The 27,682-nt window shown below is 40.0% G+C and overlaps 1 protein-coding gene across 2 annotated transcripts in view; it reads left to right on the top strand.

Annotated features, from left to right (window-relative positions):
- CNTNAP5 (contactin associated protein family member 5) overlaps positions 1 to 27,682 on the top strand; it is a 432,771-nt gene that overhangs the window by 86,305 nt on the left and 318,784 nt on the right. For both annotated transcript variants that reach the window (XM_087950302.1, XM_087950301.1), the window contains exons 2-3: positions 6,723 to 6,833; positions 27,248 to 27,441. In XM_087950302.1, the coding sequence (XP_087806428.1) occupies positions 6,723 to 6,833; positions 27,248 to 27,441 (305 nt within the window). The remainder of the gene's footprint in view (positions 1 to 6,722; positions 6,834 to 27,247; positions 27,442 to 27,682) is intronic.

Genomic DNA, 27,682 nt, shown 5'->3' on the forward strand with positions numbered 1-27,682 from the left:
ATATATATATATATATATATATATATATATATATATATATATATATATATATATATATATATATATATATATATGGTGTTCGGCTTGGTTCGAAGTTGTAGCAACGTTTCAGCAGAATCTCATCTGCCATCATCAGGCTTCTGTATTGTGTCCGTCTGTGAGTCAGACTTTTACAGTGGTTTCAGATTTAAATTTGGGGCAGCCTATTGCTGTGCCAGAATGGTTTTTTTCTTCATCCTGATTGGTTGGGAGTCTTGGTCTGTGTTTATTGGTCTCGGAGTTTGCTGTGTTCTGCTTGATTGGTGTCTCTAATATCTTCTGTCTGTTTTTTGGCTCTTTTTGTATCTTGATTGGCTGGCAGCATTGTGTTACTTTATTGGAGGTCTTTAGTGCAGCTTGGCTTCGGGTAAATGGACGGCTATCATTAGTTAGGAAGCTGGGTTTCATTTGGGTGCCTGGTTGGGATGTGTTTGAGCTGGAGGTATCAGGGGGGATCTGTTTGTGCCCAAGTGTTTGCCTGGCTTGTGGTGTGGAGATTTTTTTGTTTGTGAGTGCAGGCTTCCAAATGATTGACAGCCTGGTGGAATCATCTCTTCTGTTCATGCTTTCTGGTCTTTTTTCAATCTCTATGGCTTCTCTGATGATTCTGTGGCTGGAATTTTCTATAGTGGCTAGGGTTTTGGTGCCATTGAAGTTGATGCTATGACCTGTGGCTTCCATGTGTTGGACTAGTGAGGAAGTGTGTTCCAGCTTTTTGACAATAGAAGAATAAGCACCCGCCTGGATGAACACAAAAATGCAGTCAAAAAGCTGGGCACAAACAGATCCCCCCTGATACCTCCAGCTCAAACACATCCCAACCAGGCACCCAGATGAAACCCAGCTTCCTAACTAATGATAGCCGTCCATTTACCCGAAGCCAAGCTGCACTAAAGACCTCCAATAAAGTAACACAATGCTGCCAGCCAATCAAGATACAAAAAGAGCCAAAAAACAGACAGAAGATATTAGAGACACCAATCAAGCAGAACACAGCAAACTCCGAGACCAATAAACACAGACCAAGACTCCCAACCAATCAGGATGAAGAAAAAAACCATTCTGGCACAGCAATAGGCTGCCCCAAATTTAAATCTGAAACCACTTTAAAAGTCTGACTCACAGACGGACACAATACAGAAGCCTGATGATGGCAGATGAGATTCTGCTGAAACGTTGCTACAACTTTAAAAGCACAACTATAATGACGTGGGAAAATACCCGAACAAAGCTGAAAGGCCATACATACATATACATATACATATACATATACATATACATATACATATACATATAATATACATACATATACATATACATATACATATATATACATATATATATATATATATATATATATATATATATATATATATATATATATATATATATATATATATATATATATATATATATCAGCTACACTGAAGACAGGTAATGGAAAAGAAAATGAGCAAATTTTGTTTGGTGTTATGTAGCCTCATTTGCATTTTTGAACAGAATGATTTAAGACAGGCAGAAAGCTTTCACATTTTGTGACAGTCAACTGTTTCCCAACAGTTTTTTTTTTTTTTTTTGCATTTCTAGATAATGGGGAATTTAATTTCTTTGAGTAAAGTTGTCTGTTTGTTTGTCTATAGAGATTCTCAGTCCTCCAGGTCATCGTTGCCCCAAAGGTATTTTTTCAAGAGGCAACTGAACTTTCTGATTTTTCTTTGAAGACGTTTTGCTTCTCATCCAAGAGGCTTCTTCAGCTTTGACTGGATGGTGGGGAATGGAAAGATTTTATACTCCTTGCAGACAGCTGATCATTTGCATTCTTTTAGAGAGTTGTTGAGGCCACTTGGATGTTTATCTGTGTCATCAAGGCATGTGTCATCATGCACCTGAGTGGTGCAAATAGGTGTGGAGCCTTCTTGGAACTGTTGAAAGGACTGTGTTGTAGATTGGAGATAGATGATGTCATATCCCTCCCCCTCTGTTGAGGGAAGGCTGTTCAATTTTAACATAGTCATAGATGGTCTCTTTGACCCTTCTTTCAAGCTAGCAGTCCTCTCTGTCCAAACTGTCGACTTTGTCTCTCTGTTGTATCACAGATAGCTCCAAAGAAACAAATCCTTCCCTCTTGCTAGGGAACTCAACGCAAAATAGCCAATGTCCCCTGACACCCACCCCCACCCCCCCAAAAAAAAATCACAGAGAGAGCAAATCAAAGGATAAAGGCATGTGATCATCAGGAAGGCTTCATAGCTATTAAATGTATATTTTAAAAAACCCCACCTAACTCTTTCTCAAACATGACCAATTACAGGTCATGTTTAACTTATGAGCGCAATTGAGACCGAAATTTGTTTGTGAGGTTTGCCCCATTTTGTGACTTTTTTTGCCTCTGTTATTAAGTGAATCATTACACTTGCAGGTACAATAACAGGATTTATATGTGGTAAATATTTTTAGTTTGTGCTTTTTGCCTCCATCTGCCTTCCTTCTATCCCCAGATGAGCTGCATAGAATGACATCTGTCAAAAATGTCAGGGCAGAATGGGGACAGTATCACCTTTATGTTTTATCCAAGTAATCTGTTATTTTAACCCAGAGACAGACTTCTGCTGATGCAGTACTGACTTCTCATTTTTTTTCCCTGCAGAGATCCCAAATGTGTTCAATTCTTTGAAGCATATGTTAGCAACAGTATAGTATTTGCCAGGGGTGTGGGGAGTGGAATCTGTCCTTTGCTCTGGCAAAGGGGGAAAAAGTGAATAGAGCCCAATGCACAATTAAGAACAGTGCCTTTAAGCTTTATAACAGTTGGCAAATGAAGGTTGAATATCATAACCCATTTTTATCATTCAAAATCTTGCATATGAACTCAATAAAAGGGATTATTATAGTGTGTAGGTTAGTGTGTGTGTGTGTGTGTATGTGTGTTGCCTGTGTATAAGACCTGCCATGTCATTCTGCACAGATGATGAGACATCTGTCTATATCCTTTATCAGAAGTGTAATCTTAGTTGGTTTTGTGCTTGTGGGAGTCAAAAAGAGGGCTGTGAAAATATTTACAGACCCCTCACATCCCGGACATAAACTGTTTCAACTCCTTCCCTCAAAACAACGCTATAGAGCACTGTACATCAGAACAACTAGACACAAGGACAGTTTTTTCCCGAAAGCCATCACTCTGCTAAACAAATAATTTCCTCAACACTCTTCAACTATTTACAAAGTATACACTACTATTACTGTTAAACTTCTCATCGCTCCTTATCACCCATCCCCTCCCACTTGTAATTGTAGGACTGTAACTTTGTCGCTTGTATCCGTATGATTTATATTGACTGTTTCCTAGTATGATTTGATTGCTGATTGTACCCTATGACTATCATTAAGTGTTGTACGTTATGATTCTTGATTCTTAACAAATGTACCTTTTCTTTATGTATACTGAGAGTATTTACACCAAGACAAATTCCTTGTGTGTCCAATCACACTTGGCCAATAAAGTATTCTATTCTATTCTATTCTATTCTATTCTATTCTATTCTATTCTATTCTATTCTATTCTATTCTATTCTATTCTATGGTGAGACATCTGTCTATATCCTTTATCAGAAGTGTAATCTTAGTTGGTTTTGTGCTTGTGGGAGGTCTAAGAGCCTATTACTTAATAATATTGATCCATTCCACAGACTGTACTAAACTAACATTTTTGTTCGATTAACCATCACTGGCTGAGTTTTTACAATGCTTAAAATGCAAATCATGATTCCAAAAAGAGTGATTATGTTCATGTAATGTAACAGGCCAAAAATCAAAGTACACACATTTTTGGTTTGGTGCAGTGAGCAAATAAGGGCCACATGCACACCAATGCTTTGTGATACTAGCTTCCCAATTTAGAATTGGCTGGAAAACAGTTGTACAGGTGGCTGGAGGACATGGTCATTCAGGCAGCAATGGGGAATGTCAGTGGGAGGGGGCCAGTGGACTTTTGAAAGGGCAATCTGCTTGCTGTAGCTGTGATTAGACCAACTCCATTAAGTTGAAGACATTTTTTTCAGTTTCATCTTTCTGGATTTATACAATGATGAGACTGCAGTGGACTTAGACCTGTGTTGACTTACTTTTTTATGGCTAAGAGTTATTTCATCTGTTATAGTTATAGACATTGTAGTATTGGTGGGATGATGTTAACTAGGGTGTTGGTTTCAATCATACTATTCTTCTGTATAGAGATGGGGAATTGAGAGTGAGAGGCAAGGTATTGTTCCTTATGAATTACAAAATGAAAGAATCTATCTGAACCTCTAGCACAGGGGTGTCAAACTCGATTTCATTGTGGGCTGCATCAGGGTTGAGTTTGACCTCAGGGGGGCCAGCAGGGCGTGGTCAGGGTGGGTGTGGCTAGCTTGACGTCACTCATGTTGGAGGCACCTGTGGTGGCCCGAGTGCTCTGCTAGTGAAAACCAAGCTCTGTTTTCATTGGCAGAGAGTTGCACACAGCCCTCCCAAGCTCCATTTTTGCTAGCAGAGGACCGTGGACTGGTCCTTCACTGTTTCCAGGGAGGCCTCATGAGCCAGATATAAGCAAACTGTGGGTCAGATCCGGTCCCCAGGTCTTGAGTTTGACACCCGTTCTCTAGCACATTATGACCTGACTATTGTTTAATTTCTTTTTCTAAAAAAATGTTTTCAACCATCCAGAAGAATATTAACAAGGTGCAAAGCCATGCGTATTTTAAGAATAAAGTAGAATACATAAAATACCTCTTAAATGTTGCTGCCCCACAATCATGTACCTACAGTGCCCCTGGCATGGGTGTTTTCTACACTGCTATTCATACAGATTTAATGCAGTATATTCTAAAGATTGTGGTTGGTGGTTCCTACAGTGGAAGTTCCAATCATGCCCAGTATTGTATAGTTAGTATGCAGAAAGTCTTTTCTAGTTGGCATACACACTGCTCTACATTTTTTCCTTTTTTTCTCTTTCTCTTTGTACCATATCTGGACTTTGTTCTTTCCTTGAAATGATGGACTAACCAGTCAATTGTTTGTCCCAAAGGTGCTTTTTCAAGAGGCAACTGGATTTTCTGGCTTTTCTTTGAAGACATTTTGTTTCTCATCCAAGAAACTTCTTCAGAGCTGAAGAAGCTTCTTGGACGAGAAGTGAAATGTCTTCAAAGAAAAACCAGAAAGTCCAGTTGCCTCTTGAAAAAGCACCTTTGGGACAACCATGACCTGGATGACTGAGAATCTTTATAGATAGTCAATTGTTTGAATTGATGGCTGCTAAAGAGCATAAAATAAGGTGGTAAGGTGGCCACTTGTTCAGAGATCATTAAAACTTAGAAGTGGCACTGAACTGGAGGAGCTTTTGATTGGTACTCAAAGTTGTGGCTATTGCAGTGTCCCTTTGGTCACATGACCATTATTTGGATTGTTGACAACTGGATCACAATAACAATGGTTGTTGCTATGTCCCATCGCCACATGATCAACATTTACAAACTTTCCTGCCTCTTTCCACAAGGGAAGTCAATGGGGAAGATTGTAAGCCACTCCTGCAAGTTGTTCCCACTGCTTTTTCTCTTGAGGAGCTTCCAGAAGGCATGATGACCTTGTATTTTGTAGCATCTGCCTGCCTAAAAGACCCACCTGCACGCTTTTCTGATTTTGTAAATTTGAACCTCCTTCGCAACATAATCTTAGGAGGCTATACCAGGGGTGGGATTCTATCAGTTCGCACCTATTTGCTAGAACCGGTTGTTAACATTCTAAGCAGTTCGGAGAACTGGTTGTTAGAAGAAATTACTGGCCTAATCCTGTAAGGAAGGTGTTGCTTACAGAAACTGCCTCTCCGTTAACCCTTATTATATTCTTGGCAGGACTAGACTTCCTGTCTCAGGAACTTCTCTGGAGTTTTTCCCCCTCCTTTGCTGGTACTTTGCTTGTGTGGAGTGACCATTCAAAGTGACAATGGCACTGAAAAAAGTGACTTATGACAATTTTTCACACTTACAACTGTTGCAGCATCCCCACAGTCATGAGAGGCCAGGCGAGGAGATGCATGCCTCGATGTGAGTGATATTGAGTTGGCCATGCCCAGCCAATAACATGACCACCAAGCCACGTCCACCAGTCACATGACCACCAAGCCACGCCCACCAACTTAGCCATGCCCACAGAACCAGTTGTTAAAAAATTTGAATCCCACCCCTGGGCTAGACCCACGTCTATAATCTTCTTGAGATAAAGTGGGATATTTCACACCATATCTATTGAAAGCTGTTGAGGAAAATATTATGTGTGTGTGTTTGTGTGTGTATATTATTATACATGATACTAATATGTATGTATGTATGTATGTATGTATGTATGTATGTATGTATGTATGTATGTATGTATGTATCATGTATATTTTTGCAGAGAATTTTATTATCAAGCTTGTTTCTTTTAAGGTAATTCATTAATTAGGAAGGAACAGGTGCAGATATGACTCTCTCTCTCTCTCTCTCTCTCTCTCTCTCTCTCTCTCTCTCTCTCTCCTTCCCTCCCTCCCTCCCTCCCTCTCCCTCTCCTCTGTTTCTATCTCTGTGTGTCTGTCTCTGTGAAATGATCCTGATAAGCCAAAAGTTTTTTCCATTATATTTCATGCTTTCCATATTTTTTTTCTTGTTTTGTAGATAATTGTGAAGAGCCACTGACACTGTCATTACCTGCATCAGCTTTTGATAGTTCGTCCAAACTCTCCAATAACCACAACCCCAGCTTTGCAAAACTCATCAGACGGGATGGTAAGATTACAGAGTGTCATCATGCTGTCATGGTGCACAATTCTTTGGTGCATTTTTATATACGTTACCAGCAATGTGTAAAAAGCTTACATTGAATAGAATGCCCGAATAATGTATATAATGTATATAATGTATATAATGTAACATTTAGGCAAAGTATGAAATGTCTGTGATATTTTAATATGCTATATACTTTCCCTAGGCACTGTATAAATAGAATACCTGGACATTATGCAGAGTGACAAGAACTATTTAAGCAAAGTATGAAAAGAGAGTAATGGAAAGGGTAAGGGTGAGAGTTAGGGTTAGCTCTCACCCTAACTCTTTATTGAAAAGACAGATATGAAAATAAAAGAAGAACTGCAAAATAAAGTACAGGACTTTCTTACTGAAAAAAAAAAAAAAAAAAAAACACAAGATAAAAAGACCAGGATTGACCTACTTGTTCCAACAAGGAAGGCTACAATGGCATTTTAGCAGGGCTGGGATGCTACCAGTTCGGCCTGGTTCAATAGAACTGGTAGCTCTGAAGAGCAGCAGACAATGAACTGGTTCAGTATCTGCTGCTCTGTTTGGGCCAGCTGCCCATCCGGGCTCTTGGCTGTCCTTTATTTCCTGCTTTTTCAACCTCAGCTGCTTTGCGTGGCACAACTGGGATTGAAAAAGCAGGAAAGAAGAGGATTTTCAAATGCTGCGCACCTGCATGCAGCCCTTGTCAGCTGTCTGGGCACCACAGCTGAGGTTTTTAGCAAGTGGTTTACATGTGTGCGCAAAATGCACTCTCAACAGAGGTGGGATTCTACTTGCTGGAAAACTGGCAAATCGCGCCACTGCTGGCCCCGCCCTGCCCCACCCACTCACTTTTTACCTGGCATGTGTGCCATCAAACTTGCTTGCTAAGTTGCTATTTTTCCTTTTCTCCCCCGACCATCAGCTGTTCTGCTGTGCCAGGAGATTTAGATTAGCTAGAAAGCAGGAAATCGTTGGATTTCTTGCTTTCTAGCTAATCTAAAAGCAGAGCTGAGCCTGAAGCTTCTATTATTCAGTGCAGACTCAGGTAGCAGATGGCAGAAACACAGATCTCTAAGTGAATCTGTGATTCTGTAAGCAATTCAATCTGCCTGCTCTGCCTGATTTTGGGTAAAAGTTGATCTTTTTTATAAAAAGTTCAATATTTACATACATAGTGTGTTGTGAGTTAATTTTGTGAGTTTGCTAGCAAACAAATTTTATGTGACAGACTCAGGTAGCTGATTGGAGAAAGATAGGTCTCTGAATGAATCTGCGATTTTGTGAGCAACTCAATCTGCCTGCCTGCTTTGCCTGATTTTGGGTAAAAGTTGCTCTTTTTTATAAAAAAATCAATATTTACATCAATATTTATAATATTTACATACAAGCCATGCCCAGTCAGCAAGCGATGCCTACCCAGTGACACGACCACCAAGCCACACCCACAAATTAGGCCACACCCACAGAACTGGTTGTTAAGAAATTTGAATCCCACCCCTGCATTTTAGTCAAAGTATTTTACACTCGAACTAAAGTATTTTATACTTTGCCAGTTTATCTTTTGGCATTGTATAGAATGCCAAGGAAATGTGTGAAATATTAAATGTTCCATACTTTGTTGTCCCATTTTTGGCATTTTATAGATTTTCTAGGGATTCTATAAAATGCCTGATTTTACATGTTGACAGTAATGTATACATTCTTGAGACAATCCAAGTTCTCATAGCAATTCTCAAGCTGGGGCTAACTTAACTTTTGAAATATTGATGGAAAGAGAAAGAGTTTGAAGAACAATAGGATCTACTGTGAAATTGATCATAACAATCAGTTGCACATAATTTGAGACATATTTATTTTTTCTAATCCTTTTCTGCATTATTTTGCTAGTATGGAAGAGAACCAAAATTTGTTCCACACTGCCTTGGATTAGCAGTAACTATTTTTCACTGCTCATAGCTTCCTAATCCTAGGAAGTTCAGATAATATTGATGAGGAAAGGAATCAACTAATAGGCTTTTTCTACATGAACAAAATTGTGTTGAGGAGAAAGCTCTTATGTCATTAAAACAAGTTTAAAAGCAATCTATTCACGGCTGACTTAAGGAATAAGCATTACAGTCTCAAAGTCAATGGAAATTTTCCATTCACCTTACCACTGAGTATTTCAGTTGTCTCCTGGATATCTTACCTAAATTTCTACTGGCTTCTTTTTTTAGGATGTGTCCTCTTTTGTTAGTCTAATAACTTTATAAGTGAAGGAACATATCTTTTGCAGGGATTTTCTTACAAATCACATATGCAATGTCTTACTTAAGTACTGATAGCTATCTGACTTTCTCTTATTCTGTGTTTATTTGTCTCAATTACTACATGTGTATGGCTGTGGATATATAACTAATATCTAATATTCATATCAGATGAAACATTGAAGGTTATCTACTGTAATCTACTGTGATGGTCCAGTGCAAGTTGATAGATAAATCTAATTCAATACTCCAGTTTAGAGGAGAAAGAAAGTAGCTGGTCCAGAGTCACCTGGTTTGTTTGTTTGACTAAAAGAGAATTATGTAGGTTTCCCCCTTTCTAGTCCAGCACCTTAACTTCTATGTTGCTCTCCCTCTTCCCATCCCTCTATCTAGTGGTGTAGAAGGACCTACTATTATAGCACTACAACATCCTGAAATACATATTTAAAAGATGACAGAATTAGCAATGATGGTAAAGCTATATTTCTCAGTGACTGGAAAGCCTTTATGAACTTTCTGCTGAAAATCAACTTGTGATTTATGGGTTTGATGATTTTCTTTGCATTATTTTTACTTTGAAAAAATCTCTTCAATAAACACTTAAAAAAAAACAACATCCTGAAGTATATGATGTGGATGGGAGCAAACCCATGGGCCCACACACACCAGAAATTTGTCCCAGATTGGCTACTATTTTGGTTTTTATTAAGATGTATTCATCTCCTGATGAACTCAGAAGAATCATTTGGTGGTATCTGGCAACTGGTATGACAACCTGAGCTCTAGGGAAATATCTTGAGTGGTGACTGTGAGCTTATCCAGTTTGCACAACAGTCAGCATCTCTTAGCCAACATCATCTGCATTTAGTCCAAAATCAGGCTGCTCCAAGACTCATGTTATGCTCTGTGCATTCATTTCCAACTGGCACATGTGTGAAAGCAATGATCCAGAATGTGGATTGATCACCATACTTAGTCAGTTGTCATCTGTGTTGAGTGAATATGCAATGCTTAATCAAAAAACTGGAACCTGTTTTGGTAGCTCAGTTGTTTTTAATGATACCCAAAATATTTGTTGTAAACATTTCAGATATATTAGGAATCAAAGCCTTTCAGACATCATAACAAGAGTCCAGGATATCTTTATATTTAGTTGGAGGCAGCAAATACATATGGTTATCATACTAGAAAGAAACATTAATTACAATCAGAAAAGCAAGATCATTTTTACCAGTTTTAATTATGAAGCAACTTAGCTTATCCTAGCTGAGAGATAATAGCTTCCATTATTAATAAGTTTCCTGCTACATTGATCTGAAGAGATCAGATGATAAAGATCTTCAGTCCAGTTTAGTTTAGGGTAGAACAAAAAGTTTGTAAGACTAAATAGCTCTTGGTTTAGTTGGAATGTTTCTATGTGCAATATTATGATCTTTGGCATACATGGTTCAAATCCAGAGTTTCTCATGAATTCAAAACTAGGTAGTCTCTTTATTCAAAAACAATATGCTACTAAATGTCTACTCTCTAGTAGATTCATTAAAAAGATCAATTGCCTTAATGACATTAAGTCTTCTTGTGATAGTCTCCGTGGCTACAAGCAGAGGCTAACAGGCTATGTGATTTTACATATGGGAACAGTTGAGAAAGAAATGTATTAGAGTCTTCAGTAGCTATATCGATTGTCTCTCAACTGGAGTTCCCCAACTGTAATGCAATCATGTTTTTATTATTTAGTTATTAAATTGATGGGGATTTTTTGCCATGCATTGGCAAAATTCTCTGGATGATTTATATTAAAAAAATAAATATATAGTTATACTATGATTTTGTAACATAGTTGAAATATGAATGTAAATATCTCTTATAGTACGGTTTAAGGTTTAACGTTGTGCTTAGAAGTTGGGTTTTGGTGATTCAGTGTAGTACAATATTTCCAAATAGCTGAACAATGGAATTTAATGAAACAAAGTCTGCTGTGGATAGGTGTCATGGATCCACCCTGGACCCTTCTCCAGATGTGACTTCAGAGGAGGAGGGTGAGTTTGAGTCTGTAGAAGAAAGGGTAGAGCCAGGATTGGTCACGACTGGGGCTGAGAGAATGCTAGCCTGATAGAGCAGTCTCAGGTGATCTAAGGACATGTAGAGCAGAGAGGAGACAGGCACAACACTGGTCAGCTAGACTACTCATGAGGAGGCAACCTCACTTCTCATGAAGGGCTGCACCACGTTGCCTACTTAGTCTCGCCCTGAGGACTTGAGTGTTGCTGGAGCAACATGCCCAGTTCTGTGCCTTGTGTGCTCGTGCTGTGTTTCCTGGTCTGTTTGACTCCTGGTCTGCTTTTCTGGACTTTATGTATGCCCATTGGACTTGGTTACCCAGTGACTCTTGCTGTACTGAGCTTGGAATCTAGACCTGTGCAACAGGAGTGCTTTCCGAGGACCTGTTTGGGGGGTGTTGAACCTGTAGAACTTTTGCTATACATGTATGTGTGTGTAGGGAGCCAGGCAGCACACTAGGAGACTGTAATACAGGAGTGACATCTATGATCCCTTTATGATATCTGGACTTCAACTCCCAGAATTCCTGAGCCAGCGTGCACTGGAAATTTCCATGTAGTCACCAGAGTTGAGTGTGAATCTAGAAAGCCATTTCCACATCATCATGCTGTTCCTTCCAACAGACATTTAGGAACTAAATCTGGATTCAGCACCTTAAATCAACCAATGTGATAAGGTGTCACACTATCTTCTCAACACTTTCTATAACACTTTAGTAGAACGTGGAAATGGAAATCTGTGAACCAGAATGTTATATGTTACTACTTCTACAGATGTACTTAATAATTATGAAAAGCAAATGGCTCATTATTTTCCCCCATTTTGAGTTAGACCAAAGATGCTCAGTTCTGAATCTGCTAGTTGTGATAGCATCCTTTGTTCAAAAGTATGACTAATTGCTGCTCTTGGTCCTGAGGACAAAAAACATTATATGGAATAGAAATGGTGAAATTGGATATTGTTCCTTTCCTTTAATTTAAAACAGTAGATTTTGACTTTCAAATTTCCAATGTTTTAAGCATTTCCCCTCTATTAAAAACATTCTTTCAAAAGTTCACCATTAGAGCAGGCTGATTTCACCATAGAAGGAAAATAAGTTGTGTCATACTCATATTAGTTTTTACAAAGATGAGAATATTCTCTTTGACTTCACAGATTAGATGGTATGATAGAATCAAACAGGTAAAGCCCATTTTTAAATAATATTTAGATTCAAAGAGTTGGGTTGATGTTATATCAAAGAGTTTAGCTGCTTTATATCTCTTATTACTTAGACTAGTCTTTTTGGGAGTTTTGATAGAATGTAACTCAGAAGACTCAGAAATAGTGTACCTTTCTTAAATGAAAAGGGTCGAAACTTTTGTAGATGTTTAACTCTAAAAAGTGTATCTTTATTTGAGAAAAATAGATTCAGAAATTGGTGTGTACATTTGAATTAATACTGTAAGATCTGATCTGCAAACATCAGTTCAACATTCAGATGGCAGCTAAGATACAAAAATACTGACTTTTGGCTTCAGAATCAGAATAAATCTGGAAGGGACCTTGGAGGTCTTCTAGTCCAGTCTGTTCAAGCATACCATTTCAGACAAGTCCAGTCTCTTCTTAAAAACCTCCAGTGATGAAGCACTCACAACATCTGAAGACAAGCTGTTCCATTGGTTAATTGTCCTCACTGTGAGGAAGTTTCTCCTCAATTCCAGGTTGCTTCTCTCCTTGATTAGTGTCCATCTATTGTTTCCTGTCCCCACCTCTTGTGCTTTGGAAAATAAATTGACTCCCTCTTCTCTGTGGCAGCCTCTCAAATACTGGAATATTGCTATCACGTCATGCCTAGTACTTCTTTTCTCTAGACTGATCATACCCAAATCCTGCAACTGTTCTTCATATGTTTTAGCCTCCAGGCCTTTAGTCATCTTAGTTGGTCTTCTTTGCACTTTTCCCAATGTCTCAACATCTTTCTTGTAATGTGATGACCAAAACTGTGTTTTTTTTAAACAAAAAGTCTGTTTAGTCCCGTGATGGCAAACCTATTGGCACGCGTGCCACAGGTGGCACGCAGAGCCATTTGTGCAGGCATGTGAGCCCCAGACAAACTTAACTCACTGCATATGAGTGTGCCTCCCAGCTGATTTTGGGGCCTTTGTTGGTCTCCCAGACACTCGAGGGAAGCCTCTGCAGCCTTTGGAGGCTGAAAAACAGGCAACTTTCATCACTTCCTGTATTTCTGGAAATACCGGAAGTGATGAAAAGGTCCAAAGACTGCAGAGGCTTCCCTCGAGTCTCTGGGAAGCTGAAAAAGGCCCCAAAATCAGCAGGGAGGTGCACATGCATGTGCAGTGCAGGTAAGGGGGAGATCGTGCGCGCATGCGCAGGGGGCGTGTGCGCATCTGGGTACTGGCATGTGAGTGAGCGCACATGAGTGCACACACAATTTTTGGTACAGGAGCCCAAAAAGATTAGCCACCATGGGTTTAGTCACTTCGATACATAGGCTAACCAGACTTTTGCACCTTGAATCCTTTAGTCTTACTCTGAACTACACTCAAGAGGTCTATTTTTAATAAGTTTATTTAATAAGAAATATATTCACAGAAAATCTATTTTCATTATTATGTCTGCTGTTTTCCTTCCATCTCAGCTTCCACAGATATATTTTAAATTTAGCTCTCTTTTCTCTATTCAATTTAATGCATTCTGAAAGTAATAGGAAATCACTAGACAACATGGCTGTATGACATTAAAAATTAGGAGAATATAGTGGATGATATTTCAAGAAGACATTTCAAATATTGTTTGGCATTTTAATTAAAATATCATTTCTAATTCTATTGGGTTATTGGAACATAACGGCTTCTAGGAATATAAGAAATCCCTTGATGGGATTTTCCTAATCTTAATGAAATTCATTTAACTTCTCCAAAATTTCCTCAGAGGTTTTCGCTAATTCTTCAAATGCACCTGAACTTTGACATGGACCGAACAATATTTGAATCCAAATCAGAAAAAAACTGTATTTCACTCCAGTGCACATACTTGTCTCCTAAATTATCATCATTAGTTGGGGTTATTAAAATTTCAATATATGTCTACGGAAGACAGTTCTTAGAGAGGAACATTTATTCAGATATGGATTACAGTTACAACTTAAACTAAGGATTCATAACACTAAAACATTGCATAAAGATATGTATTTATTCACACTTTTACTAGTTCCATCACACCAATTTCTCCTAAAATGATTTTTAACACCTACTGCTGTGTCTGCAAATCTTATTTGCATTTCTTTGTGCATCCTAAAAATCAAACACGGTATCTTTGTCTCAAACTAAAGTGGATTTCAGGGGTGGGATTCAAAAATCACAGCAACCAGTTCATTACCCAGTTGCTGGGTGGGTGTGGCCATGGTGGGTGTGGCCTACCAGAACTTCCAGGAGGGCTGTTTTTCACCTTCTCCAGAGTCCAGAGGCTTGCCTTGGGCCTCCAGGAGGGCGAAAATGGCCTCCCCTGAGCTCCAGGAACCCTCTGGAAGCCGTAAACAGGCCCGTTTCCAGACTTCTGGAACTTCAGATTCAGCTGTTTTTCACCTTCCCCAGAGTCCGGAGCCTTCCCTTGGGCCTCTGGGAGGGTGAAAATAGACTCTCTGGGCTCTGGATGGCCTCCAGAAGCCAGAAACACACCCATTTCCAGACTTCCAGAACTTCTAGTTCAGCCTGTTGTTTTGCCCTCCCGGAGCTTCTGTGTGAACCCTGCACTTACCTGAATCCAAAATGGGCTCTGTGGAGACTCCTGGGAGGGGCGGGGTAGAGTGGGCCAAGCCAGCCACTTGGTCCAACTACCGGTTCGGCGAATCAGATGTAAATTTAACATCCAGTTCATCTGAACCGGTCTGAATTGGTAGAATCCCACCACTTGTGGGTTTTATGCTTATATTTCAAATAAGAAGGCATATCATAATTAAAAATGGACAAATCTCAGACCACATAAAACATCCAACTTGTGGTGAGCATTGAACATGAATTTTGGGCAGAATGTATATCTTTGTGTCTTGCCTCTATTTTCCTAAGGAAAGGAATATGATGTTGGCATTTTTATATTGTAAATAAGTACTGTAGTTTTATGGGAGATTTGAAACTATTGCAGACAATGAACGCGGAGAATTTAACAGAACAATAAAGCCAAATGTCAGGGCTCCAACAAATCCACCCTCATTCAAATCAAAAGTCTCTAGCCACATCTCAGAGAAAAGTAAATTGATTTATTAAGAGTGGCCATGTCGGCGTAAGGTGGTTGCAGCCAATACTAAATTATATCATAATTTCCCCCTTGACCCTGGTTTCCCCCCCACCCCCGGATGTGACTTCCCCAATGTGACACATCCATCTCCAAGAGTCATCCCATCATGCTCTCCAATAACCTTCTTATGCTCCAACAACTTTGGGCTGCTGGGGTGATTATCTAGGCATTTCAAGAATGCCTTATTTTCCCCCACTCCCTTTTTTTCTGGCAGCTAAAAAGACCAAAGAAGTATCTTTTTAGTGACATTCAGCTCCCCTCACTTCCTGAAGGTGACTGTACAACACAAAAAGAAAATAAATGTATTACAGGTATAGAACTTAGGGTTGTGAACCCCCCCCCCCCAGGTTTGGTTGGGTTTTCTGCATGGAACCTTGTCACAAGGTGATCAGCTTGGATGTTCCTATTCTTTACCCAAGATGCCTCTGATAAAGGGTAGCCCTTCTACTTGATTAGATATTGGAGTTGTCTCCTGTGCCACCTTGAATCAAGGATTCGCTGCACCTCCTAATGGGTATGGCACCCTATGACCACGGGGTCTGGGGGTTCATGAGGTGGTGGCCTCAGGACTGATCCCACCACAGGTTTTAAGAGGCTACTATGGAATACCAGATGTATTTTCCCTAATAGTCGGGGCAACTTCAGTTGCACCATGACTGGGTTGATGACCTTTACTATGGGGAATGGTCCCATGAACTTTGCCCCCAACTTCTTACTAAGGAGCCTTAACCTCAAGTACCTGGTGGATAGGTAAACCTTCTCCCCCACCTGGAATGTCCTTTGCAGGGCCTGGGGTTTCTCTGCCTGTTTTTTATAGCTTTTGTCAGTGCCTTTTTACATTTTCCCAAGTTGCTTTCAGCATTGACATCCAATTGGTCAGGCTTACTGAGGAGGGGGGATCCCTTGGATATTCAGGCATTGGGACGAAGTCCATGTTGCTCACTACTTTGAAGGGGTTAGTCCTGTGCTACTGTGAACAGCGTTATTGTACATGACCTCTGCAAAAGGCAGGAGGTCCGCCCAATTGGATTGCTGATAATTCATGTAGTATCTCAGATACTGCTCTACCATGGCATTCAATCTCTCTGTCCCCCACCCCCCATTGGTGCTTGGATGAAAAGCTGAGCTAAGACCTTGGGATGACCCAATAGTCTGCAGGAACTCCCTCCAAAATTTAGCTGTGAACTGGACTCCTCTGTCTGTGATAATTCTTTAAAAAAAAAAAAGTTTTATTAATTTTCAAAACACACAAATCATCATTATCCATTACATGTTTAAACCTTTTTCCATTATAAATTTAACAAGTCAGATAAACTATAATTCTGTTTTAAACCATTTCCATATAAACATACAAAAACCTCTTATCCAATTTCTCTTTACTTCTCTTTACTCTTATTCAATTTCATTATTATTATTTCATCTATTTCTTTCTGACTTAGTTACCATTATTCTCATTCTATGTTTCTGCAAGGTTTTATTAATTCTCCCCCCCCAAAAAAACCATATACACACAACACATAAAACATAAAAAAAATCTTTTTGGAAAGTAACTTGGACCCAGGTATCTCTCTCTTCATGGACTTCAATTATATTCATGCTCATCTTACATATCATTGCTTATTTTATTTACCATTCTAAGCCTTCTATATTAACTTCTCCACATATTTCACTCTTCTTAATTCTATCTTAATTAATCATCTTAATTTGAGTCATTATATTTGTATCTTTTGTCCATTCTTTATTGTCCCTTTGTCTCGTTCCTTATTAAAAAAAAAGTTTCTCCTGAAAATCACTAATCAGAGTATGATGCCTTTCTATCTCCCCCCTAAATTAATCAAATTAACCTTTAAAATAACGCCTAATACCCAATCCGATTTTGCTTGGTACATTCTATCTAAATAGTACATCCAGAGTAATTAAATACATAGTTAAACAATAAATCTAAATATTAAAAACAAATACTATAATAGAAATTTTATAATAACATCAATACCATAATCTTATTAAACTCTTTAATTAAAACTCAATATTCTAAACCTCCCCTCATATTATTAAATTTTAAAACCAATCATTATTAAACATTTCAACATTTTAATCTCTTATCAACTCTTAAACCATTTAGGTTTTCTATTTCTAATACAATACTACAATATCATCATATGTACCTTGCAAAATCTTTTTGAAGAAATTATACTTTATCCTTTATCCCTAAAAAAGATTCCTTTTTTCCCATTTAATTTCAAAACTTTGTAGCTTTTCTCCACCTTTTCCCTTTCTTTCTTCTCCCAACAAACCTTTCTACCCCCCCTTCTTCTAGCCTCTGCCTTACTGGCTTCCCTTCTCTGTCGTGTTCCTTTTCCCTTTTGTTTACTATCATTATATTGATTTTGCACCTTATTTTTCCCTTTCTTAAGTGTTTTTTTAAATCTTAAGTCCTTTATTTCTCTTCCTTTCACTCTTCCTTCTTTCTTGGTCAAGTTCTGAAATTTATTAAAAATGGCTTCCTCTCCTTCTTCTTGTTCTGCTGTCTTCATCTGTTGTAATGTTTGTTGATAGTTAATAAGCGCCATTTCTAAAAAAAGGAAGGCTTCTTTCAAACCAGCTTTACCATTTTTTTTTTGCTTGTTCATAATCTTTTCTCAGTTCCTCAATAGAAAGAGCCATTATAAATCTTTTCTTTTCCCCTTCTTTCTTCTTACAACAACCAGAATATTCCAAAGAAAAAATAAAACAGTCCCAAAGTTATCAATCAGTCCAAACCAAGGCAGAGTTCTCACTTTCTCCTCCTGGGGTAGTATCAATCATAGAAAAAGAAAGTCCAAATCTGTTTCTTAAAATCTTATTGCAATATATTTTAGTCTTCAAATCCTTAAGGCATCTCCTCCAACAAAGTCTTAGCATACAAATATTTTTTTTTAGTCCTCTCTCTTCCCACTCATCGCTTAAAGCCAGTTTTCACCTAAAAGAAATAGGTTTCTTAATATCCACTTATTTATTCTGTAGGAAAATAGGGTAAGCTTTCCTTTCAGCACCACCAAACTGCCGCTTTTTTCCTCTTCTAGAAGGTATCATTCAGAAAATCATACTTTTCAGGAATTTTGTTAAATATGTCTTAGAGTCCTAGGAACCAAGAAAAACTTTCTCCTTTGAAAAACTTTCTCCACTTCCTCCTGCGCATTCTTACCCGGCTGCCAGCTTCTTTGTGGCGGCCATTACGGACCGCCGCTGCACCGTCTTGGGAAAAGGGGGTTCTGCCAGCCGGGGAGGGGGTCTGCAACACCCCCAAACCCCTCTCCGGATCCCCCCTACCTTCAGCTGCCCCTGCAGGGCAGCCTAGCTCCGTACCCGTCCGGATCGGAGCCCCAAAAATGGCTAGCGCAGCAGGGATCGCGCAGCTTCGCGAATCCCTGCCGCTCGCGAAGCTGACAAACCGGAAGATCTGTCTGTGATAATTCTTCATGACACTCCATACAGGTGGTAGATATGTTTCAAAAATAGCTTGGCTAACTGGTGGGCTAAGGGTAGCCCGCTGCATGGTATGAAATACGCCTGTTTGGAAAATAAGTCTATTACAGTCCAGATCACCGTGTTTCCTCCACTTTTTGGTAATTCTACTATGAAATCCATTGTGATCTCCTCCCATGGCCTCATTGGTTCCGCAACTGTCTGTAGCAGTCGGGGGGGTGGGGGGTGTTCCTAGTCATTTTTTCATTGCGGCGCAAATGGTGCAACTCTTCACATAACTGTCCACATCTTTCTTTATGACAGTCCACCAGAATTGTCTCCAAGCTAAGTGTAAAGTCTTTAAGAACCCAAAGTTGCCTGCCAGTTTGGCATCATGGCTCCTCTGAAGGACTAGAGTACATAGGGATTCTGGGACGTAGAGTTTTTTTTTTTTAAACAAGTTTTATTAATTTTTAAAACACACAAATTATCATTATTCATTACATGTTTAAACCTTTTTTCATTGTAAATTTAACAAGTCAGATAAATTATGATTCTGTTTTAAACCATTTCCATATAACATACAAAAACCTCTTATTCAATTTCTCTTTACTTCTCTTTACTCTTATTCAATATCATTATTATTATTTCATCTATTTCTTTCTGACTTAATTACCATTATTCTCATTCTATATTTCTACAAGTTTTTACTAATTCTCCCCCCCAAAAAAACATATACACACAACACACAAAACATAAAAAAAAATCTTTTTGGAAAGTAACTTGGACCCAGGTATCTCTCTCTTCATGGACTTCAATTATATTCATGCTCATCTTACATATCATTACTTATTTTATTTACCATTCTAAGCCTTCTATATTAACTTCTCCACATATTTCACCCTTCTTAATTCTATCTTAATTAATCATCTTAGTTTGAATCATTATATTTGTATCTTTTGTCCATTTTTTATCATCCCTTTGTCTCATTCCTCATAAAAAAGAAGAAAATAAGTTTCTCCTGAAATCATTAATCAGAGTATGATGCCTTTCTATCTCCCCCCTAAGTTAGTCAAATTAATCTTTAAAATAATATCCAATACCCAATCCGATTTTGCTTGGTACATTCTATCTAACTAATACATCCAAAATAATTAAGTACATAATTAGACAATAAATCCAAATATTAAAAAAGATACTATAATAAAAATTTTATAATAACATCAATACCATAATCTTATTAAACTCTTTAATTAAAACAGTATTCTAAACCTCCCCTATTATTAAATTTTAAAGCCAATCATTTTTAAACATTTTAACATTTTAATCTCTTATCAACTCTTAAACCATTACAATACTACCATCTCATCTTATGTACCTTGCAAAATCTTTTTAAAAAAATTATACTTTATCCATTATCCATAAAGAATTTCTTTTTTTCGTTTAATTCCAAAACATTGTAGCTTTTCTCCACCTTTTCCCTTTCTTTCTTCTCCCAACAAACCTTTCTACCCCCCCTTCTTCTAGCCTCTGCCTTACTGGCTTCCCTTCTCTGTCGTATTCCTTTTCCCTTTTGTTTACTATCATCATATTGGTTTTGCACCTTATTTTTCCCTTTCTTAAATGTTTTTTTAAATCTTAAGTCCTTTAGTTTTCTTCTTTTCTCTCTTCCTTCTTTCTTGATCAAATTCTGAGATTCATTAAAAATGGCTCCTTCCTTTCTTTCTTGTTCCTCTGCTGTCTTCATCTGTTGTAATATTTGTTGATAGTTAATAAGCGCCATTTCTAAAAAACGGAAAGCTTCTTCCACACCATCTTTTCCATTTTTTTTTTGCTTGTTCATATTCTTTTCTTAGTTCCTCAACAGAAAGAGCCATTATAAATCTTTTCTTTTCTTTTTCCCTTCTTTCTTCTTACAACAACCAGAATATTCAAAGGAAAATAAAAAAAATAAAGCAGTCCCAAAGTTATCAGTCAGTCCAAACCAAGGCAGAGTTCTCACTTTCTCCTTCTGGTGTAATATCAATCAAAGAGAAAGAAAGTCCAAATCTGTTTAAAATCTTATTGCAATATATTCTAGTCTTCAAATCCTTAAGGCATCTCGTCCAAGAAAGTCTTAGCATACAAATATTTTCTTTTTAATCCTCTCTCTTCCACTCATCGCTTAAAACCAATTTTCACCTAAAAAAAATAGGTTTCTTAATATCCAGTTATTTATTCCGTAGGAAAAGAGGGAAAGCTATCCTTTCAGCACCATCAAACAGCCGCTTTTTTCCTCTTCTGGCAGGTACTATTCAGAAAGTCATACTTTTCAGGAATTTTATTAAATATGTCTTAGAGTCCTAGGAGCCAAGAAAAACTTTCTCCTCTCAAGCACTTTCTCCACTTCCTCCTGCACATTCTTACCCGGCTGCCAGCTTCTTTGTGGCGGCCATTACAGACCGCCGCTGCACCGTCCTGGGAAAAGGGGGTTCTACCGGCCGGGGAGGGGGTCTGCAACACCCCCAAACCCCTCTCCGGATCCCCCCTACCTTCAGCTGCCCCTGCAGGGCAGCCTAGCTCCGTACCCGTCTGGGTCGGAGCCCCAGAAGCGGCTAGCGCGGCAGGGATCGCGCAGCTTCGCAAATCCCTGCCGCTCGCGAAGCCGACAAACCGGAAGTGTCCTGGGACGTAGAGTTTTGTTTCTTTCCATGCTAGGTCATCTCTTTTTATTAAGATGTGTTGATTATCCTGGAAGCAACAGTCTGCTAGCAGTTCAGTTTTTTAATTTCAGGCTAAATCATCTGTGGGTTGGTCTTGTTGCTCGTGTTGTCATTGTCTGGTAGTTACTTGGGCAGCTATTTGGATAGGGGGAATGATGGCATTTATAATCTTCTCTCTTTCACATTTATACTGGGGCATGCAAGAGTGGGTGTCAACCAGAAAGTTCTTTACCCCGGGATGTGTTTTAGCACAAAGTCGAATCGGTTGAAGTTTTGGGACCAGCGGACTTGTTTGGGTGATAGTTTTCGTGGGGTCCTAAGGCTTTCCAGATTTTTATGGTCAGTCCAAACTTTGAATGGCTTCTGGCCCCCTTCCAGCAGGTGATTCCAGGTCCACAGTGCCCCTCATATTGCAAAAGCCTCTTTCTTCCATGTGGCCCATAGCCTTTCTATATCTGTGAATTTACGGGAGGTGTAGGTGCAGGGCTGTAGGTTTCCTTGGTCATTTCTTTGGAGTAACACTGCTCCCACTGCCACATCGCTGGTGTCTGCTTAAACAACGAAGGGTTGTTCGGGGTCAGGGTGCTTCAGCACTGGTTCTTTTGCAAACAGTTATTTCAGCATTTCAAAAGATTTTTGGCAGGTTAGGTCCCACTGTAGGGGTTGTCCTGGGTGGGGTTTCATTTATGTGCTCCCTGTCTTTAGAAGGTCCATCATGGGTTTGGCAATCCTTGCAAAGGAGGGGATGAATTGCTGGTAGAAGTTTTATTTTTATTTTTTATTTATTTACTTGGTTTGTCAATTGCTTACAAGATAATAGGTATAAGTAAAAACATAGTTATGAATACATGGATACATATAAGAAAATAAATAATAATAATAAAAATAAATAAATAAAAGAAACAATAGGACAGGGATGGTAGGCACATTGGTGCGCTTATGCATACAGACCTCTTAGGAAAGGGGTGAGGTCAATAGTAGATAGTCTAAGGTTAAGGTTAAGGTTAAAGTTTGCAAACCCCAAAAAGTTTTGTAGCTGTCTGCGGGTGCGAGGGGCTTGCCAACTGAGGATGGCTTGTACTTTGGCTGGGTCCATCTCTATGCCTTTATTTGAGACTTGGTATCGCAGGTAGTCCAACTGTGTGTGGTGAAATTTGCATTTCAAGAGCTTGACATACAGATTTGCTGCTAGAAGTTTTTCCAGTACTTGGCGCACTAGGGGTACGTGGTCGTCCATCATCTCAGTGTAGATGAGAAATGTCATCCAACTAGAGAAGGACCCCCTTATAAAGATGTTCGTGTAGCACCTCGTTAATTAATTGCATGAACATCGCCGGGGCAACCTGTAGTCCGAAAGGCATGACTTTTAATTGAAAGCTCCCTAGGGGGCAGTTGAATGCTGTTTTCCATTTGTCTCCCTCTCTGATGCAAACTCAATAGTATGCTTCTCTGATGTCTAATTTGGTGAAGACCTTCCCTTTGGCCAGGTGGGATAGCATGTCCTTCATGAGCGGGAGGTGATATAGGTTGTGTACACAGAGTCCATTGATCGATCTAAAGTCAATGTATAGTCTCATAGTCCCATCTGGGGGACTGGGGCTGTGACCCGTGGCATAGTTGGTTCGATGAAACCCCTTTTTAAGTTTTTGTCTATATATTTGCACATTTCTTGCATTTCATGGGGTGTCATTGCATACATTTTGGACTTTGGTAATTTTGCCCCGGGAATGATTTCTATGGCGCAGTCTGTTTCATGATGGGGGGGTAGGATGTCACACTCAGTCTCGCTGAATACTTCAGCGAGGTCTTGATATTCTCTGGGGATCTGTCCGACCTCTGGGGTTCTGTCGGAGGTGGCTGCCAGTTGTTCTGGTGAACTCTCAGAAGGGGTTCCTTGCATTGGTGGTGCCTCCATTTGATGGTGAGGAAGGATTTGGGGTCCCTTTGTTATCCTCAACCTGTGGCTGCCCTCTTGCCACCAGATGGTCGGGCCTCACCAGGAAAGTCTCAGTATGACTGCATCTGTCATTTTGGGAGCTACTATGAATTGAATTGTCTCCCAGTATTCTGCTAGCTCTAGTCTCACTGGTTTGGTTAAGTGAGTGGCATAGACTCCTCCCAGTAGGGAGCCATCTAATTGTTTGAACTGGATGGGGTGGGTTAGCTTTTTCACTCTGATGCCCAGTTTTAGGACCGTGGTCAGATTGATCAGGCATCTGGTGCAGCCTGAATCTATTAATGCTTGGAAAACTCCCTTATTCCCTGTCCTTAGGGCCATAAGCCATATTGGAAAAACAAAAGGGAGAATTAGTCCACTCACCATTGGGTCGTCTTCACCCTTGTCCTTGCTGTCATAAGGATCCAGTGACTGGTTGTCATTGTCCAGAGTTCTTCCACCTTCAGCTGGCTGGAGAGGGACCTCTGCAGCCTGAAGAACCCTCTGGGATGCATTGGTGGCATGTCTGGGGCCTCGTTCAGGTCACGTCCTGGGTGGTGGTTTCAGCCTTGGTCTCGAATCTGGGATTACATACACTGCTGCTAAGTGCCCTACTCCTCCACATCGGTAGCATTTAATTGGGCTTCATGAGAGGGTTGGTCTTGGGGCAGATTGTGGTGTGCCATCCCGTTAGTTTAGTCGTCTCTGGTTTGGTTGTCCTCTGTCTCTGGTCCCCGGTGGCTTCCTCATATTGCTAGCGCCTAATGCCCCATCGACTTTTATGGCTATTCAGAACCACTCAGAGTCTGTTGGGGATGTCACAATAGGCAGTTACTTTGCTAATTTGCTGGTCCAGGCTGGTTCTGAAAAAATGAACCAGCATCCGTTCAGGCAAAAGGGTAGCCTCCCACTGATTCTCCTGAATTCATGATGTGTTCCTTGATGGGTCACCCTCCTTGCTTTAGGTTGCTGAGTTCGTCTTCTGCATATGGGTCATCCTCTGCCTCCTCAAATCTGGCCTCTAGCAGTCGTAGGAAGTCATCTGCACCATGCAGTTGGGGGGCCGTTCTCTTGTGGAGGGTTGCTAGCCATTCTCTTGCTTCTCCCTCCAGCCCCTCAGAATTCACCATGTCTCTAGGGAAGGGGTAGAGGTATCCATAACATTCTAGGTGGATCTCAGCTGAGTCAAGGAATAGAGCTAGGTCTGGTCTGGGTCCCAATCAAATTTCCCCCTGAACCGGGGCGGTTCATAGAGCTCTGCTCTGCCCTCTTCCTGTCGCCCTCTGTAAATTTGTGCTTGAGGTGGCTGACCCACCTCAAGTGGCTGACTCTAGTTCATGCAGAAGGAGGAAGTAGGAGATACCTGTTGCATGGGGGAGGCACTGGTTGCTCTTGTGGGCTCTTTCTTCTTCTGCTGGGTAGAGGAGAAGGGCTGTAATCTTGCCTGCTTCTCCTCATGTCAGAAGGCCCTGTGGGAGGTCCCCTCTGTTTTGGGTGGCCTGACAGGCCCTCCTCTCCAATGGCAGCTTGGTCAAATTCCTCCCTCAGCTGCTCTATGGATCTCCGCAGGGATCCCACCAGGAGCTTTGGTGCTCTGCCTGGTTCCCAGTCCCACATCCATTCCACTCTTGTCAGCTTACTCAGGGCCCTTCCTCCCTTTTTAAGCTGGGGTGGAAGCTCACCTTCCAAAACTGTGGGAGGTTTCATTTCCTTTATTTGTTCAGGTCTCTCAGCTTCGCCTGTAATTGCGTCCTCAGCTTCTGCTCATAGCTGGGCTGCTTCTAGAAGGCTTTCTTCGGAGAGGCCACCCCTCTGCCATTTTAACCCACTTTCTCTCATTTACTGCTATCTGTTCCTATGTTGAAATAAAAGCTTATTCCTTTCACTAAAATATATCAGTCAGAAAAGTTGCTACCAGATTACTATTTATTTATTTTTGATGTTGTAGATTAATCAATCAATCTTTTGTTATAGTCACAGACCAGAGTTAAAGCTATAGATCAAGGGTGTTAAATTCAAAGCCTGGGGCCCAGATCCAGCCTATGGGGTTCCTCTATCTGGCCCACAGGGCCACCCTGGAAACAGCGAAGGATCAGCCTGTGGTGCTTCTGCCAACGAAAATGGGCTGCCACAGCCTCCTGCAACCCTCTGCCACTGAAACCAGAGTTTGGGAAGACTGCCCTCTTGAGCTCTGTTTTCACTGGCAGAGGGTTGCAGGAGGCTGTGGCAGCCGAAAACGGAGCTCAGGAGCCTGTTTTCACTGACAGAGTGCTTGGGCCATCACAGGCATCCCCAACAAGTTGGCCAACACACCCTGGCCATGCCCATCCTGGCCCACTGAGGTCAAACACAGTCCTGATGCAGCCCTCAATGAAATCGAGTTTGACACCCCTGCTATACATTAACATGGCTCCCCTCCTATGATATCTGTCCATTGGCATACATTAGCATACCAATTTGAGCTTGGAATCTCCTGATTTCTGATAGCATTTGGATTGAAAGACTTTTATTATTTTTCCATATCTATTTTTATCTTTGATGTCTTTATAGATGTTGTTGTAATACTGGTTTTTGTCTCTTTTAACAATTCTCTGAAATTGAGTTGCTTCCTGTGGTCTTTAACAGTTGTGGCTTTGATGCCTCTCTTCTTTTTGACAATTATTCATCTTTTTTTCTGATATCCAGTTAGCTTCCTTCTGTTTCTTGATCTCCTGTAGTCTGCTTTCACATTCATCCTTAACAATTTATTTAAATTAATCCCACACTTCCTCCTTCAATGAGGTTCAGAACTTTCAAAATGATTCCTGTTGATCTCTTTGAAAATGTTGGTATATGATCAAGTTCATGTTGCAGAAGCTAATTGGCTTTTTTTCCTTCCACTTTAGTTTAATTTGAAACTTGTGTATGAAGAATTTGTGATTTGTTCTACAGTTAGTTCTTGGCTACATCTTTGTTCTTATATCTGAGTTCTTAAACCTCCTTTTAACAATAATAGAAACAGTTTGGCTTCTAAATTCTAAACAGAATCTAGCTGTCCATATCTGGTAAACAAGATTTCTCAGCACTTATGAGATCAACAAGAAAAAAAAAACAGAATTAAGAGAATTAACATACACAGGCTGCACATGCCCAAACATCAGTCATAAATCACTACTTGGGACTGGATGTATCTATAGAAACAAGGTGGGAAGCAATGATGGATTTAGAATGGGCCTTTTTTGATAAGCCTCCATGGATTACATGAGCAATGTTGGGATTCAAATTTTTTTACTACCAGTTCTGTGGGCATGGCTTGGTGGATGTGGCATGGCTTGGTGGGCATTGCAGTTGAAGGATACTGTAAAATTTTCATTCCATTCCCTCCCCGCCCCACTAACCTGCTTTCCAGCTCCATTCTCCTGTGCAGGGCAGCAAAAGAAGACCCAGCCGATCAGCTGGGACTCAGGAGGCAGAGAATAGATGGGGGCGCGGCCAGTCAGAGGTTACCACCGGTTCTCCGAACTACTCAAAATTTCCACTACCGGTTCTCCAGAACTGGTCAGAACTTGCTGAATACCACCTCTGATACATGAGGATATGTTTCTGAATAATGGAAATCAGGAAAAATATGCAATCCTGAAGGAAATAACTTTTTGGCTAACAGTACATTCTGCAGAACATTTTAGTGGAGATGTAACACTCATAAAAAGAATCATTCTGGTTTATCTTTTCTTTTAGGAGCTGGTGGCTGGTCCCCTTTGGATTCCAGTAAGGAACAATGGCTCCAAGTTGATTTGGGAGACAGAGTAGAGGTTACAGGCATTGCTACTCAGGGAAGATATGGAAGCTCTGACTGGACCACAAGCTACAGTCTAATGTTCAGTGATACAGGTCGCAACTGGAAGCAGTACAGACAGGAGGACGTCATCTGGGTAAGTCTAAATCTTTTGAATAAATGGTTAAGGTATTACCAGCTGTTTCTAGGCAGAATAGCCTTCTCTACCTAATTTTAGTTTTCCATCTTCAGAAGGATTCCAGCCGTATAAATACAATTAGAGGTGCCATTGTAATGTTTCTTTTTATATGATCTATCGACATAGAAACATATGTTTCTATAGCAATACCATTGAGAATGAGGACTGAAATTTTAAACAGATTTGTCTAAAGCTTATG

Source organism: Notechis scutatus, chromosome 1 (genome assembly GCF_049901735.1).
Source record: "Notechis scutatus isolate UNSWTSFEM ecotype Mainland chromosome 1, rNotScu1.2, whole genome shotgun sequence".
NCBI lineage: Eukaryota > Metazoa > Chordata > Lepidosauria > Squamata > Elapidae > Notechis > Notechis scutatus.